Source organism: Ictalurus furcatus, chromosome 6, assembly GCF_023375685.1.
Source record: "Ictalurus furcatus strain D&B chromosome 6, Billie_1.0, whole genome shotgun sequence".
In the NCBI taxonomy this organism is placed as follows: Eukaryota; Metazoa; Chordata; class Actinopteri; order Siluriformes; family Ictaluridae; genus Ictalurus; species Ictalurus furcatus.
Window position 1 is genome coordinate 23,347,062 of NC_071260.1, and position 16,973 is coordinate 23,364,034.

Consider the following 16,973-nt stretch of genomic DNA (forward strand, 5'->3'; position numbering starts at 1 on the left):
CTTAATATTGTTTTCTTAACAATAAATTTGTAACGCAAGTAACGTAATTTACTCGACATCAGCAACTGTAATCAAATTGCATAAATTTAAAATGTAATGCGTTACATTACTGCGTTGTCAGAAAAAAAGTCATTAGATTACTTTGTAACGTGTTACACCCAACTCTGTTCTCTATTACCAACATTTGTTTTAAAATGACAAAACATTTGGATGGAAAAGCCACTTATGTATTTATTTTTATTGCTGTAGGATGCCTTTTGCTGACTTTGCTAACCTTGCTATTCATGAATATTCATAAGCAGGCTCCAGATGATCATTAATATTCATTATTTGAAATTCAAAAATATGGCTGGACTAAAGGGAGAAGAGCAGCAAAACATTCTGTTTCAAAGTGGTGAGTTTTAAACATTTTACTTAATCATAGGACGCATAGAACATTTTTCTTTTCTTTTCTTTTCTTTTCTTTTTTTTTTTTTTTTTAAATACATACATACACACCCTGTTATGCACTACACCTCTTTTTCCTCCGCTTAAGTTCAGATGTCATAAAAAAAAAATAAATAAATTGCATCAACAGTACAGACTCAGCGGATGTGTCGTATTTATGGACCTTTTGGTCTTCCACATGTTCTAGGCAGATGTGTGTGAGTAGTGTAGTGTGGACGGTAAACTCTCTCTCGGTAACTGAAGCGCACCTGCGCACTGAAGTCTCTCTCATTCCGTCTCCCGCTGACTGAGAGAGCTGTTCAGTTCAGAACCATGAACCAGACCGCCGGAGTCTCGAACCAGTGCCGCAGACGCCCCTCAGCCGACATCAAGGTAGGTTCACATGTTTATACCCAGCATTTTCACAAGAAGTCACGCATCCGGCACCAGTACTCCTGTTTATCGTTTGTCGCTTGGGTTATAGACTGATAAAAAAAAAAAAGATAAAACATTTCACACAACGCAGAGTCCATAAAGTTCACTCAGAAAGAGTTTGCGAGCTTTCAGTAGGAGAAGTGGGTGAGCGGGAGAGACAAAAAACTAGAGGAAATTTGCTCAAGTGTGTATATTTGCGTTGAGAATCAACATGTATATGCGTCTCAGGAGTTTTCATTTAGGATTCATTTCAGCATGGGCTTCTGTACTTTGAACAACCCTGCTAAAACAAACAAACAAACAAACAAACAATAGAAACCCTCATACGAGTTGTAATGGTTTTAATGGTTATAATGGGAATTGTATTGGTTTTGGTTTAATGGTTTTAATGGCTTACAGATGGTTTTTAATTGTAGGCTATTTGTTGTGGAAAGCATTAGAACTTCCGAGATGGTTTTTATTTATTTATTTATTTATTTATTTTTACTAGAAATTTTAAATGATGATTTGGTGACTGAAAACCTTAATACTGACTGATGCATGTACTGTTGACAATAAATATATTTAGGGGGAAAAAAAGGTTACACACACAACAAAAATCTCCAGTGTTGAATTAACACCCTACAGTGTTCATATATGCCCAATGGGACACAAATGAACCCTGAAGGGGGGAGGGGGGAGGGTATGGTGGCTTAGTGGTTAGCATGCTGGCCTCACACCTCCGGGGTCGAGGGTTGGACACTCTAGGGACTTCCTCTTGGTAATCCGATTTCCTCCCACAGTCCAAACACATGCATTGTACTTGACATCTGTGTGAAGATTGGCATTTCCTAATTGTCTGTAGTGTGTGAATGGGTTTGTGAGTGTATGTGCGATTGTGCTCTGCGATGATTTGGAACCCTGTCCAGGGTGTCCCATGCCCTGTGCCCCGAGTTCCCTGGGAAAGACTCCAGATTCCCTGTACCCTGTGTAGTATAACAGGTGCAGAAAATGGACGGATGGATGGGTTAAACATGGTTACATGGTTTTAAAACAATAGGGTTAGAATTTTAAGAATAGGGTTAGAAGGTACACATCAGAGTAGTTATAAATATTTATAAAACATTTCTACCTGTTACTCTAAGCAAATAATTCAGCTGTTGCCTTGTCTCTGCCGTGTCATACATAATTTACGTTCATTGCCTATAATCTTTGAAAGGTTTTAAGCGGATAGCCTAGTAGTATACACCCCACTCCATTATAACATAAAGGTAATAACCATGTTTTTTTTTTTGTTCATACTGTTCCATCTATGCTTCCCATATTTTGTGTCAGACCCAAAGCGTGTGATGTTTCTGAAACAGGAGCACTGTGCTGAAACAATGATGGAATCCGATCCCAGAGGACGCTACTACAGTACCATTACTAGACTTTCATTCAGTGATTAATGAAGCAACTCACACGGATACTATCCCCATAAGGGGATAAGTCCTTTTTTCTCTATTTGGGCTCATAACATTCTGGTATTCATTAATAACAAAATAATAACTCTGGATTTAATTGCTGTTTTTCACTCTTATAAGGGTGGGGCTGCTTAAGCGGATCTCTGTCTCACATAAACGAATAAATCACACTAAACTTGATTACTTTTTCAGTAACAGCATTATACAGGTCCACTGTTCATGCCAGTGTTCCAGTGAAACATTTAAAATTAGATTTCCACAGTATGTGAATTAAATGGCTTTTGCATGGGAGTGAGCGGGGGCTTTAGATTCCACAGTATTTAAATGGAATCCTTGGATTTCTCCAAATAAAAATGGATAAATTAAAAAATCTGAAACCTTTCAGATTTCAGCTGTGCTCAGTTAACAATATAATTAACCTTATGACACTCATGTCTGAGAGAGAGAGAGAGCGAGAGAGAGAGACCCATAGGATACTAGCAAAAGTGCAAAAAGAAATAGAAAAAAGCCAGAATGGCCTCAGGGTATTGGTTTGAAGGGAAGAATCACAATCCAATTACTCTGCTTTAATAAGTTCTTAATAGTGATCAGGACTAAACCCACCATCATTCAGATTTTAAATTCATTCTGACATTGTAAATGTAACCTTGCAGAGCCTGAATATTACCATTTGTAATATTTTTATCTTTAATTTTAAAATGTAGTTAGAGTGGACATTTTAGACAACCAATGTACATTTTAAATGAAACATGCATTATTACGAATCCTCCTAGTCTAAATTATTGAACTCACACATGCTAATTTTGGTTATAAAGCATTCTCGTTTTTTTTTCTTTTCTTTTCTTTTTAAACCAATCTCTTCATATTTTAGTACAGGTTTGCAGAGTTATCAAGGGATTCTCTGAATATATATTTATGCATAATTTTGAAATTAAAGAACGTTATAGACTGTATACATTAACAGAAAACTGTTAGTTTGTCTTAATTCCTATGACCAGAACCATAACTTGTGCACAGAGGTACTACAACTTGCCAATCACACCCACATACTGTATAATAATACTTAATCAGGTTACATTTAAAAAGTCCTCAATTCAAAGCTTAGGTCACTACTAGAAAATGTCAGTTTTTATGAATTTCTTAAATTCTCAAATGTCACTAGACATCAGAGGGAATTGGCATGCGACACACGCAGATGAGACCTGTTTCCGCTCTACCAAAAACTACAGAATAAAGCTGCTCCAGTGTGCAGGTTGTAGCAGATGGGCAGAACAGATGAGCAGGACAGATGAGAAGCCATGATCTGAGTATTCAATACTGACCTCTAACCCTAAATAGTACCTGTGGGATGATTCGGATCACAACTACAGCTGTTTGTGCAGAGCCATGAAGGCGCAACACAGCTGCATATTCACGGGCTCAGTGACTTGGTGCGTCAGGAAAGCACAAGCAGTCCTACACTGTGCTGAAGCTGTAAAAAGATGTGCACGAATTTGTGTGGCACAGGGCCTTACCACAAAAGATGTGCATGAATTTGAATAAGCGTTAAAAGATGTGCATGAATTTGAATGAGCAAGGCGATGAGGAGGGATGTTGTTTGATTTCTTATAAACAACAGGTACGACCATTCTAAATTTACTTTCATACAAACAGAGTGGTGCAAATGTTAATATTTTAATAAATGGTCATGTTTACAGTGTACTGTTTTCCTCTTAAAGAGGATTTACAATAATATTATTTACAATAACCTTTCACATACTGCCATTCATACATACGCATACATTCACACTCCCAAAAACCCACTGATAGTCTGAGATATTGCTGTAAATACATGTAAATGAATCAAACTCATGTTTTTCACTGGAAAATGTTATAAAGACATGGCGACTTATAAACACAACCTGCAGAAATGCTGCCGCTCTCACAGTCACTCTGTTCACACACGGTCCATCACTCCTCTCTAAAATACTTGGATATTTCTGTTTAAAAGTGGATGGATCATTCTACTAGAGAGATAGTGATGAGAGTGTGAGTTTGAGTTAATGTGGAAATTTAGATTTGTATCAAAATGCTTTTACAGCCTGTAATTTTGTATTTTCAAAAATAATTTCATTGCTTCATTCACCAGAACTCTAGCATCACTCCTATCAGCCGAAGTAGAATTACTAATCCCCGTATAGAAAATATTGAATATATGTCATTTTAAAATGCTGAATTGCTGTAGTACATTGTCATAGGGAAGCAGCATGTAGTAAACGGATTAGCACAACTGACACAAGTGTTTTCTGGAAATGAGGAAAGTGGCTGAAAGATTAAACGTGTGTCTATTAGGGTGCCATCATTGCTTTAAAATATAGCAGACAGTGGTCAGTGCCACATCTGTATACACCACTGAGCCACACACACACACGCACACACACTTCATGGTGCATTTGGACATGTACTATAGAATAAAAATAACTTTTTATGATTATGATCAATTAGACTTCATTTTCACTTTCTGATTTAGTTCATTCCATCTGGTCAGGAAATTAATATTCATTGAAACTATATTAACAGAGAAGTACTATGTTACACATTTGTACTATATGCCTCATGGAATATACGTACAGACATGAATGAGGATGGATTTCATTTAATTTGATATGAATATCTTAGGAAACCATTGGAAAAGATGCAAACTGTAACCCTGCCCTTAACCCTAACCTTCACATTCATACTATTTCCTACAAATGATTGTGTGTGTGAATGTGAATGAATTTGCACTGTTATTATTATTAACTTGATTTCAAGAAAACTAAACAGGTGTTGAAAGAGTGAGCCAGTCCTATCACCATCACTTCTGAAGAAGTGTTATTCATCGGTACATAAATATCCAAGTCAATAAGTGCGCTCCTACAGTATGGGCATGATTCCTGTGTGTTATTGTACTACTGTGTGAGTATATGCAGGTACTGTTATGAGTAACAGTCACAGTAGACCAAACCCCAGCAGTGCATCATGGACAGCATCTCAGTGAGAAAGCCCCAGAGCAAAGAGCTTTGGCCTACTTTTTACTGTGTGATTTATTCATATTTATAGCAGCCGGTTTGTCTCTTGAGACTACATACAAAATGCTTGAAAATAAAATATCTGAGAAAGTGAGAGACAGCAAAGCAGAGAATATGGTGGAGAGAAGAGTGATTTGTTATTGTCTTTCTTCAGTCACATCCCTTTGCATGACTGCTGAGTCCCTACAGGAAAGATGTTTGGATGGGAAATGGATAAATTAGTGGATTGAAAGATGAGGTACAGCCTTCTGGCCATAAACTCTGATGAGTTTTACTGTCTTGGTCATCAAAGGTCACGTTTTATCTTGGGTTTTGAGCAGCAGTGTCCTTGTGAGATGGTCTCTGTTGATTAGAGAGACCTAAAAACTCCCTTTAAAAGTACAGATTGAAGGTTTATACTTAGATGATAATCCTGCTCAGTGAGAATTTTAATCCCAGAATCTGCACTCAGGCTGCACACACACACACACACACACACATTGACATCACTTCACATTAACTCGACATAAGGCCCCGTACCACACACCGCTCCCCAGTGGGCTGCTGTCTGTTCAGAGGTCAATGTACTGATGTGTGAGAGTGAATAGTATGCATAGGATTGAGTGTGTCTCTGTGGTGAAATGTGAATACAGGTGCTTAAGACATAAGAAATATTTACATGTCTATCTCAGTTTCACCTGCAAAGGCCATGGTTTTACCATAATCTTCAAACTAATACCTAAATAGACTCAGAACCCCCCAAAATATGTATCTGTAGTTACTTTACATACATGTGTGTCTACAAATACATCTGATGAGCAAAATAAAGAGGGTGATAAAACATTTTCTCAGTCCCTCCAGGATCTAGCGATTTTGTGGTCTCAGAAATTAACGAAAAATCAAGCAAACTCTGCAATATTCTGAGGTAGATTTGGGTGAAGATGCGTCATATGATGTCATTACAATGTGCCTTAAACCCAAGCCCTATTCGTTTCACGTGCGAACATGAGTACAGCTAAAAGGTCTCATTTACCAACAAACATCACTGTGATTGACCGTGCCAAACAATTTTGTGCAATTGCAATTTCCCAATTCAAGTAGTTTTCTGAAAAAAAGGTTGCATTGAAAATTAAAAAAAAAAAAAAATACTCCAAAAAATAATAATCTTGCATTTCTGACCACGACAATCACAAAAAACTGCGAAATCCTCTCCGGACTGATTCCTGATACATGTTCTTAAAATATATAACTATGTTTTGTAATTTGTGTTTGACAATGATAGAAAAACATGCATGCAAAGACATGCAGAGACCTCCTAACATAGTCAAAAAGTGACATATGACGCAGTACTTGCAATAAATGCCGCTGTCATTCAGCTATTTTCTTCTTTAAAGGCAGTGATAGCCTCGTCTCATCTCTTCTACCTTGGTGAGTGTATTTTTTTTATACATTGCCAGCACTTTTTCTAGTGAAATGCTGCAGACTCATTCAAGACCTTCACTATCTTCATGCAGCACTCACCTCCTATTCTTGCTGCCAGGTAGAGTTTTCCCTTGACATTATCTCCTCTATGTATTCCACATCCTGCACTGTGTAGCTGACCAGCAAGTCTATGACTACCTGCCACTAGTGTTGTTGAATTGTAACTCACAGCTCGGGGGCAGTAATTTTTAATTCCACAGACCACACATTCTTGTAGGTTGGATTTCCCCCATTTTTTCACGATACACTGAGCCGTTAGCAAGCCTTGTTGCAAGACTTGAGCTTGTGCAAGCCTGTATCTGAACTGCATAGAAACAAAAAATAGGCATCAGCTATGTGCTCACTGCCTTTGACAATGATCATTTTAAGGATGCATTGTGTGACTTGGACATCCCCCGTGCTGTGTGTGGTGTTGATGCCAACATGACAGTCTCGGTTAGCAGATTTAGACCCTGAGTCGAATCTGACTCGACAACTGATTTGCATAACAAGAAGCCCAGAAAGCAATCTGCATTACGTCTAGCCAAACTAATGCCTTAGTAATGATGCAGGAGCTGAGACTGCACAACTCAGAGAACCTATACAATGCTCCATTGTGTATGGCAAGCACTGGCAATGCATTAGCCATTTTACTTCTCATACTGGAACAATCACTCCAAACTTGAGAAGATTGTACCTCTGTGAGGAGCTGATAAACACCTTTTTTTTAGAGGTGGACTGTCTAGAACAGGATTTGGGGCAACTCTCTACTTTACAGTGGAATACCGCATCCACTGGACAGTGACTACATCAGTGGGTCTGTTCACAGGAATACTGCAGTTTTACAGCCGGCCCCTATATGCTTGGGGCTCAGGCCCATGTCGATATCATACCCTTGCTCTGACCCAAGACCATTGTTCTCTCATTGACAGAAGTATGATCAACAATGTAGACCCTTTGTTCAAAACAAAGGGTTCTATTCAACACACGTGGTTTCCATCCAGCTCTATATTTTAAAAGGCTGATTCCAAATGACCCGCCCATTCCATATGCTGTCATCCATGCCATGCCACAAGATTGGTTCATGTTCGTGGACCTGTGAATTGCATATTTTCATGTCCCCATTGCCCGAGAACACAGGTCCTCCAAGGACAGGCATTTCAATTCAAAGTTTTACCCTTCAGGTTCTCATTAGAAGTATGCAGCAGCCCCCCTGTATCAGAATACATTAAGTAGATGGAATTGAGTCCAGTCAATCAGGCTCTCAAGCCTTTCCTGTTGATTCTTAGACTATGCCATGTGTTAGTCCACACAGACATCACTGTTGTCAAATATGAAACAGTCTGAGTCTGAAATTCCATATTTATTTTAATTTTATGGATACATCATGTTTTACTTTAAACCATTTGTGTAATGGATTAGATTTGACTGATTTGAAAGTCTTCCTGCACACATATCTGAGAAAACATGTAGTTCTTCTTACACTGCAAATATATTTAAAACCCATGGCTGGGTGGAGAGTGTATTTTCAGCAAATCAAATGTAATTCCTGAAGCTGCTGTTGGTGGTTTCAGTATCTGTGTGTATTTCAGTATTAACCCCATGGGCAGAGCTGATAACTCAGTGGTCTGTAACTGAAAATAGACACCAGGTGTATGATCTTTTAGTTTAATATTGCTCTCTCTCTCTCTCTCTCTCTCTCTCTCTCTCTCTCTCTCTCTCTCTCTCTCTTTCTCTCTCTCTGATTTCTAGTCTTGTCAGCCCATTTTGGTTCACACAGGATACATACTAAAGTCACTAAACAGTGAGTACACTGATTAGGTGGGTTGGTATTGCTGTTTTTAGTAAAGCACTGCCTTCCAGTGGTGAGTTGATGGTCACACAGCTAGAGCAGAATTTCAAATCCTTCCCTGAATTAAAAAAGCTTGCATAACTGAGTCAAAGCTTGCATTACCTGGATTCATGTTTGAAATTAACATTTTATGGTGCAACAAACAAGAGTGAAGCAAAAATAAAATAATTTACTGCATTATCCCACCTTCACAAATGGTTTAATATTCTGTTAGCATGGCATAAATGTGGCAGTACAGTCCTATTAAAATATAAATACTAGACTCTTGAAAAGTTATATGTACCAAGTATAGCAGTTATATGTGTATTATAACATGCTTTACATAATGACTTACAGAGCTCTTTTTCAGACATCTTCTTTTTCAAGCTTTGTTTGACATAATTGGCTTATATGACTAATTACACAATCCAAATTCAAATGTTCGTATTAAATTAAGACAAATTATGGCCACATTCATGGTTTACTTTTGATTAAAAATGCATAATCAATGCAGAAGATGAAGCACTAGAGGGCAGTAAGATACAACAAAACAATCTACTGTAAGACTGGAGGCATACAGATAAGCTAATACACACACGGACATGCACACACACACACACACACACACACACACACGCATGCACGCACACACACAAAATAGCTATGGCAGTATATATATTTATAATTTATATATATATAATATAATGTATTTAAATATATATGTATTTAAATATATTTAAATACATTTATTTATGAGACATAAACTGAAGAAGTTTCACAGACATTTGACAAACAGAAATGGAATAATGAGTCCCTTAACAAAGGAGGGGTCAATATTAAAAGTAACAGTCAATATCTGGTGTGTTCACCAGCTGTTTTAAGTACTACAGTGCATCTCATCCTCATGGACTGCACCAAATTTGTCGGTTCTTGCGGTGAGATGTTACTCCACTCTTCCACCAAGACATTTGCAAGTTCTCCATCACGTCTGGGGGGACACATGGTTACATGTAATTTTCCACTGCAAGGACGATCAGCTTTCCTTCCTGTTTCCCTGTAGCACTGTCTTAGGTGTCTGACATTACAGACATTGCAGTTTATTGCTCTGGACACACCTGCAGTCCTCATGTCTCCCTGCAGCGGGCCTATGGCATGTTCACGCAGGTGAGCAGGAACTCTAGACATCTTTCTTCTGGTGTTTTTCAGAGGCAGTAGAAAGGTCTCTTTTGTGTCCTAAGTTATTGTAACTGTGACCTTAATTGCCTACCGCCTGTAAACTGTTCCACAGGTGCATGTGCAATAATTGTTTATGGTTCACTGAACAAGCATGAAAGACATCGATTAAACCCTTTCTAATAAAGATCTGTAAAGCTTATTTGGATTTTACAAAAATCTTTTAACTACTTTTTTTTTTTAACCACTTTTGTACTTCTGTTTGCTTATGTATATGTATTATTGTGTGTGTGTGTGTGTGTGTGTGTGTGTGTGTGTGTGTGTGTCACTGTGTTGAAACTTTTGGTGTAAATAAATTCATCATTCAGCAGGCGTCAACGGATTTGAAACACTTGATTAATGCAACACATCAAACACACACACACACACACATACACACACACACACACAACACACTACATCTCACACCCACGAGGGAATTGGATATAAATGTAGATAATTAATCCAGTGCACTGTAGGGGGGCTTGGGGCAAAGCAATGAAGAAAGAGGAATCCAAGGCACAATCCATTGGTGTGAAAAACAGAGAACCAGATGGTTTATATATTAAGAAACATGACACCTCAGAGTTACAGAACCGATTCAGTGGCTAGACCTCACAATGAATGCATAACACCTTGAAGTCCTTGATGATTGCACTTAACACTTAACAGGTTCTTGTGATTAGAACACAAGATATATCTCTCTCCTTCTCTCTCTCTCTCTCTCACTCTCTCTCTCTTTCTCTCTCTCACTGGCTTCATCAGAGTGAAACACACACTAATCAGTACATACTATCTATATACTGCATTTGGCATTTCAGTCTCTCCAGGATTTTGTGATCACAGAAATGAAAGCAAAATCAAGCAAACTCTGCAAGATTTTCCCACAGATTTGGGTCAAGATGCATCATGTGACATCATTATAACGAACATTCAGCCAAAGTCCTCTTCGATTCACGTGAGTCAAACATACTAAGTAGTAAAAATGTCTCATTTACCAACAAACATCATTGTGAAAGACAGTGCAAAACAATTTTGTACAACTGCAATTTTGCCAAAATCGCAGATTTTTAAATAAACTGCAGCAAAATCAAGCATTTTTGGCCGCAAAAACCACAAGAAACGCTGCGAAATCCTGTACGGACTGATAAATTAAACAAAAAGATCAAGTCTTTTTGACTTGAATCAGTTTTTCCAGTTGAATCAGAATTTTGCATTTCATCGTCTGCTGTCAGATTTTTTAGCATCCCAAAAGTGCTGGGGGTGTAGGCTCTTATGTTAACTCAAAAATATGTACATAATACATGTCCATGTACGTAGTATGCATTTTCCCATGGTTCTATACTACAGTTCCTTTCAGTTATATATTCAAACACATGTAGTTTTAAGTAAAAGTTTTAAGAGCTGCAACAACTAATGGATAAAATCGATAATACTCGATTATGAAAATCATTGTCAACGAATCTCATTATCGATTAGTTGGTCTGCATGCGGTACGGGGTGCGTTTACTCATTACGTTTCTTCTGTTCCGAAAACACGCTTCGGAGAGTAAATACTAAAGTTGTGTCCCAAATGACTATACACTTACACTATGCACTCTCCCGTCTAGTGTATGAATTTTAGAAAGGTAATATAACTTCAAATGGAACACTAGCATTTTCTTTATTAACCGGAAGTATAAGCCGCTTCATAGTCGATGGCGCATGACGTCAACGGCACATAATGCGCTGCCGCTAGCTTTAGCAGACACCCAGAGTCACCGACAATAAATTTCTTGTTTACTGTTTATGTCAACGTTATCTTTTATACCCAACATGACCTCAGTCCCCATCAGACGGAAGTGTAAGGCAGGGTCGCATTTTATATTAAACGCCACAATAAAGATTGTAACCTGTAAACTTTATAAAGCGGAGCTTGTGTAGCACGGAAGTACGACAGTGATGCACGAGCACAAACATGTTTATATCCAAAATGCTCCATTGTTTAAGGGTTTGGGGAAAGTGGTACAAGTTGCTTAAAAGGTTTAGTTTGATTCTAGTTTATTGTCATTATATGCTGTATTTGTGCGGTACAGTATAAATTCTGTAGTTTATTATAATAGAAGTGATCTATTAGTAACGAGGTCGCGTTGCTCCTCACTCGCAGTGTAGACGCGGTGATTAAACAGTGTAGCACAAGATCTGTAATGTTAAATTAAAACGGTACGATCAAAGTAAACACAAGTAAAATAATATGTCTAAAGGCAGTGAGGAACAGGAACCACAAGGTGCAGTGAAAGTGAGATTGTATTATTAATTTAGGACTGAATTATCAGTGCTTTTTTAAAATTTTATACATATATATATACAGTTGGACAGCTGTGTTAATGTAATGTTTTATATATTTTTAAATAAGTTTTATATAAGAGTGTTTATATTCGTAACACTCAGTTTGTGGATTTTATTTTAAATAAATGAAAAAAACGGCACTGAAAGTTTGCCCCCATCCGATTAATCGAATTATTAATGAAAATAATCGTTTGTTGCAGCCCTAGTTTTAAGCATTATTCTCCTTTAACTGGCTATAGACACATTTGGTGCTGATAGATGAAGTTATTTAAAGTCTGATGCTTGCTAGCTGACATTAGATAGTTTAAACTCAAGTAAATTCAAGAAACATTGCTAGCATGCATTAAATTCTGAAAAAATCTATTGAAAGGTTAGTTAGGTTAGCTAGCTTAGTATTTAAGATGTTGGACTACTGATCGGACGGTTGTTAGTTCAAATCCCAGCACCGCCGAGCTGCCACTGTTGAGCCCTTTTTGCTCTAGATAAGGGCGTCTGCCAAATGCCATTAATGTAAATGTCAGGTGTCAGAAAACAAGTATCTTAACTCAGTAGCTAGTATTTCAGACTAACATTAACTACCTGATGGTATTATCCCATGTCTTATTTTGATTTTGCAGAATGTTAGCTGGACTGATACTGTCTTCCCACTTCACCAGAACATACCAGTAGGTGGATTGGCTTTGCTACAATGACCCCTAGTTGTGAATGAGTATTCCAAAGGAACAATTAAGCCCAGCACTAATGGCTGTTATGTTGTGTTAACTGCACAAAAGTTGGGTTACCATTATATGACGTGATCCAGCAAAATGACATGGCCCTCTCAACCCAGAGATTAGGTATATATAACACAGCATAAAAAAAAATTGAATTACCTGTCCTTGAAACAAAGACATTCAGTTCTCTCTGATAACATCTACTGATTAAATCTACAGAAAGAGATTTTCTGAGATACATTCAATTGACCAGTGCAGTTAGGTGAGTTACATTGTATACAAAGCAAAGTCTGTTGTGAAACATCCTCTTGGAGGAAAAACTCAAAATGTATAATGGCTCCTTATGTCTGAAAATTTTCAGAACAAGAGACAGGGAGTGTGAGACATGGAGAAAGAGAGAGAGATTGAAAATGTTTGAAAGTCAGCCATATGAAAGCAGTCTGATTTCTCTGTCATGAGGGGAGATGTTGGCTCTGCTCTTCTTTGCTCCAGTCATTTCCCTTTAAATCTTTAATGAAACAAGAAGTAGCATTTTGCTGAATGTGTTTCACTTGCCACTTATGTGGATCAGGGACTGACTTGCATTGCTTACCGCTGAAACAAAAGTCTACTGCCATTCTAAGTAATGCATATTTTAACATTCTGTCCAGAATTATTACCAAGCATTTGATAAAGAACACTACTAAACGTAATTACTGTGCTCTTTACTACAGCAGTATAAGCATTTATGAATGCTTGAATGTGGCAACACTACTGCAAATATGTCTCCTTGATGGTCCTTCTCCCTAAATGTCAAGTAGTACTAGGAATTTTTGAAGTTATTCTCTGATTATGTAGCATTTGCTGAAGATTTACATGTTTGTGATTAAGGGCAGTTAAAGTCTTCAAAACATGGTTTCTTGGCTTAATTAACCCAGTAATAAATTAATTTATGCTTTTTAAGGCAGTCTAATTAGATTCTATATAAAATGTTTATTGAAAATGAAAATTACTTGAACTGTCTATGAACAGATGGGCTATTAAAATATGTGCTTTATGTGCATATTAATATTTCTATCATGAACTGTTTTAATGTAATATTAAAAAGAAGTGCACTATTTTTTCATAAGGCCTTGGGCTGTTTGTTATTAAAGCAAGTTTCTCTAAATATGGAGACAATTAACCATCTAAAATCACTGATACTGAAAGTTTATTAAAACACCACTTTCCAAACACAGAAAATATATGTATGCATTCAATAATTATGCTAAAGCGATTATTTATGGAAAGACAGTCTGTAAATGCGGTGCAGCCTAAATTAGAGGTAACTTTCCCCGTCAGAGACATCTGTTTCACAAAACACGAGCGCGACTGATTTGCATTGCACCTGTCCTGCAATTTTCCGTTAAACCCAGAAAATTTTGAGTGTAATTTATATTACATGAAGGCTTACAACAGCAGGGCTAACTTACAGTGCAGGAACAGTGATCAGATTTAGGATTGTTTTAGTATGGAAGTGTGGGCAGTTCCACTTAGTATGTAGTGTCATCAGTACAATGTTCTTCTGACTGATCAGTTTTATCACATCATGAAACATTTCTATCCTGATGGGAGTGGTCTTTTCTAGAGGTCGACCGATTGATCGGTTTTGCTGATTAATTCACACAGATAACCAATTGCTGGAACTGTAGGTTATCGGCTAAATTCCACACCAATAGTTTTTCCCAGTTGCGTTCATCGTGGGAGCTGTTGAGAAGTGTCTGCTGTCTTTATACAGTAAAAGAGTGGCCTCTAGAGATATAAATAAAAACTATCACTGACCAATTTTGTTTTGTTATTTGAAGTGTTTTTTAAAATTAATTTTGGATGTCTCTATTTTTATTTGTTATTTGGAGTATTACTGTTTGGTTCAGTTTGGATGTATATCTTTCATTTACTTTAATGTTTATTCGTAATTAATATATATGAATATTTATATATTTATTTCATTTAAAAAAAGTATAGTGCATTTTCATTGTACATTCAGTACTGTTTATTTTTGTAATAAATTCAGCAATATTTTACTTATTCAGTATTAATTTTGAAAACTATCGATTAATCGGTTATTGGCAGGTACCGCCCATCGGTAAAACCCACTATCAGGTGACCTCTACTCTTTTCCAGGATGACAATGTCTCCATCCACAGAACATGAGGACTCACTGGATGATTTGATGAGTATGAAAATGATGTAAATCATATGCTGTGTATGTATCAACCCAAATGAACACCTATGGGAGATTTTGGCTCCACATGTAAGCTCGCCATGACCACTATCATCAAAACAACACTACTTCTATAACAGTATCTTTATAACAGTATCTTTTAGGTTGGATAATAAACTGCTTGATATGGCATTTTTTTAAAAAATGTCTTAAGGCAATATAAAATAACACAATAACATGCCCATGTACCTTCACCAATAAGGCCAGATGAATGCACAAAATATATGCAAATTACACAAAACCCCAAACTTATATATGTTTGCCCCATTTCCCCTAGTAAACCATTGTAATAGCAAAGGAACATGATAGGCTCTTAAATTTTATGATGCAGTAATACCTCTAGGCACCTTTTTATATCCAACACCCATGTGATTTTCAGCTGCTGATTTCTTAAAAGAATGCTGCAAACTGCTGCAGTAACATTTTCATGCTGTCTTTACACTCAAATTAATTTTCATAAATGGCTATAAGTACTAACACCTTTTGTTTAGGCTGACTTTAAGTGCTCCATTCCGGGCTTGAATACGTGCCACTGAAAGTGACTAAGGGAAAGTTGGGAGAGTGTGTGCTACTCTGAATCCTCTGCATGCTGAGAGTTTGGCTTTAGGGAAACTGTGCGAGACAAAAACAACAGCAGACATTAAAGCAAGTCAAATCTCAGTCAGGCCACACTGCACCAACAGTGAGGATCAGAACGCCAGGTCTGAGTTCGACATGGTTTTATATTTCATAACTTCATAACAACATACATTTTCATAGACTCGCACGAAGCGATATGGAAGATAAAGTTAGGGTTCAGGCAGGGTTACACAGCAAAATCACCAGTGTTGATTTTATACCCACAGTGTTGAATTCACACCCTACAGTGTTTATATAAGTCCATTGGACTCATATAAACACTCTGGGTGTTAATTCAACACTAGGGATTTTACTGTGTAAAGTTGGAATTTTCTTCATATATATGAAATCAAACAAAGTCAAACCTCCATCAGCCTTGTTTGTGTCTCATGATCATTTACTGAATTTGAGTGTGTACATGATAGTGGTTGTATAATTATTCATTTTTATTCATAACCAGTAAGTCTAGACTAGTTATTTACTAGTCTTATTTATATTTAAAGCAGAATTTGAATCAGGACATAACTATTTTAAAATATTTTATTGTTTCAGTTTAAATACTGATAAACAACAGCAAAGTATCAACAAACTGTACTTCAATTAACAGCCATACACGGGCTACAAATTACATTTCCAGCTTCAATGCCTCCTAAGGCTAAACTGTTAATAATGAAACAAACGAGTGCAATAAATGTACAGAGTAATAAATATATGTATCATATTACACTATTTAAGACTTAAAATACACTTGTTGACTCTGGAGAGTGCATATCATATCAGTAACACTTTCTATGAAGGTCATATCTATAATGAACTATGAACACATTCATATCATGTTATAATGCATTCATACGACATTATATATTTATACTATATATTTATACTTTATAACTGTCTTTACTATGCATTACACACGATCCATTATAAGTAGTGTTCGTAACACATTATAACACCAATACCAAAGAATCCTGAGCTAACCTTTGTATAAACCTGTCTTGATTTCTTTCTATTTCTAACAAATGAAATACACCAGTGTTTATTTGAAAAAAAAAAACAAAAAAAAACTGTGTCTATGAACATAATGCACTATTGTGCCAATGCCAAAAGAAACTGAATTTCTTAGGTATTGATGTTATACTTATACTACTTATAATGCATTCTGTTAACAATTTATAACTGTATTATAGCCATTGATATACATTAATGTCATTTTATTAATAACTATAAGAATCTGTA

At 36.8% G+C, this 16,973-nt stretch overlaps 1 protein-coding gene across 1 annotated transcript in view; it reads left to right on the top strand.

Moving 5' to 3' along the window:
• The first annotated feature begins 218 nt into the window (after positions 1-218).
• Positions 219-16,973, top strand: part of LOC128608957 (inactive dipeptidyl peptidase 10) — a 64,235-nt gene continuing 47,480 nt past the window's right edge. The window contains exon 1 of the mRNA XM_053627199.1: positions 219-819. Coding sequence (XP_053483174.1) covers positions 760-819 — 60 coding nt within the window. The 5' untranslated portion in view covers positions 219-759. The remainder of the gene's footprint in view (positions 820-16,973) is intronic.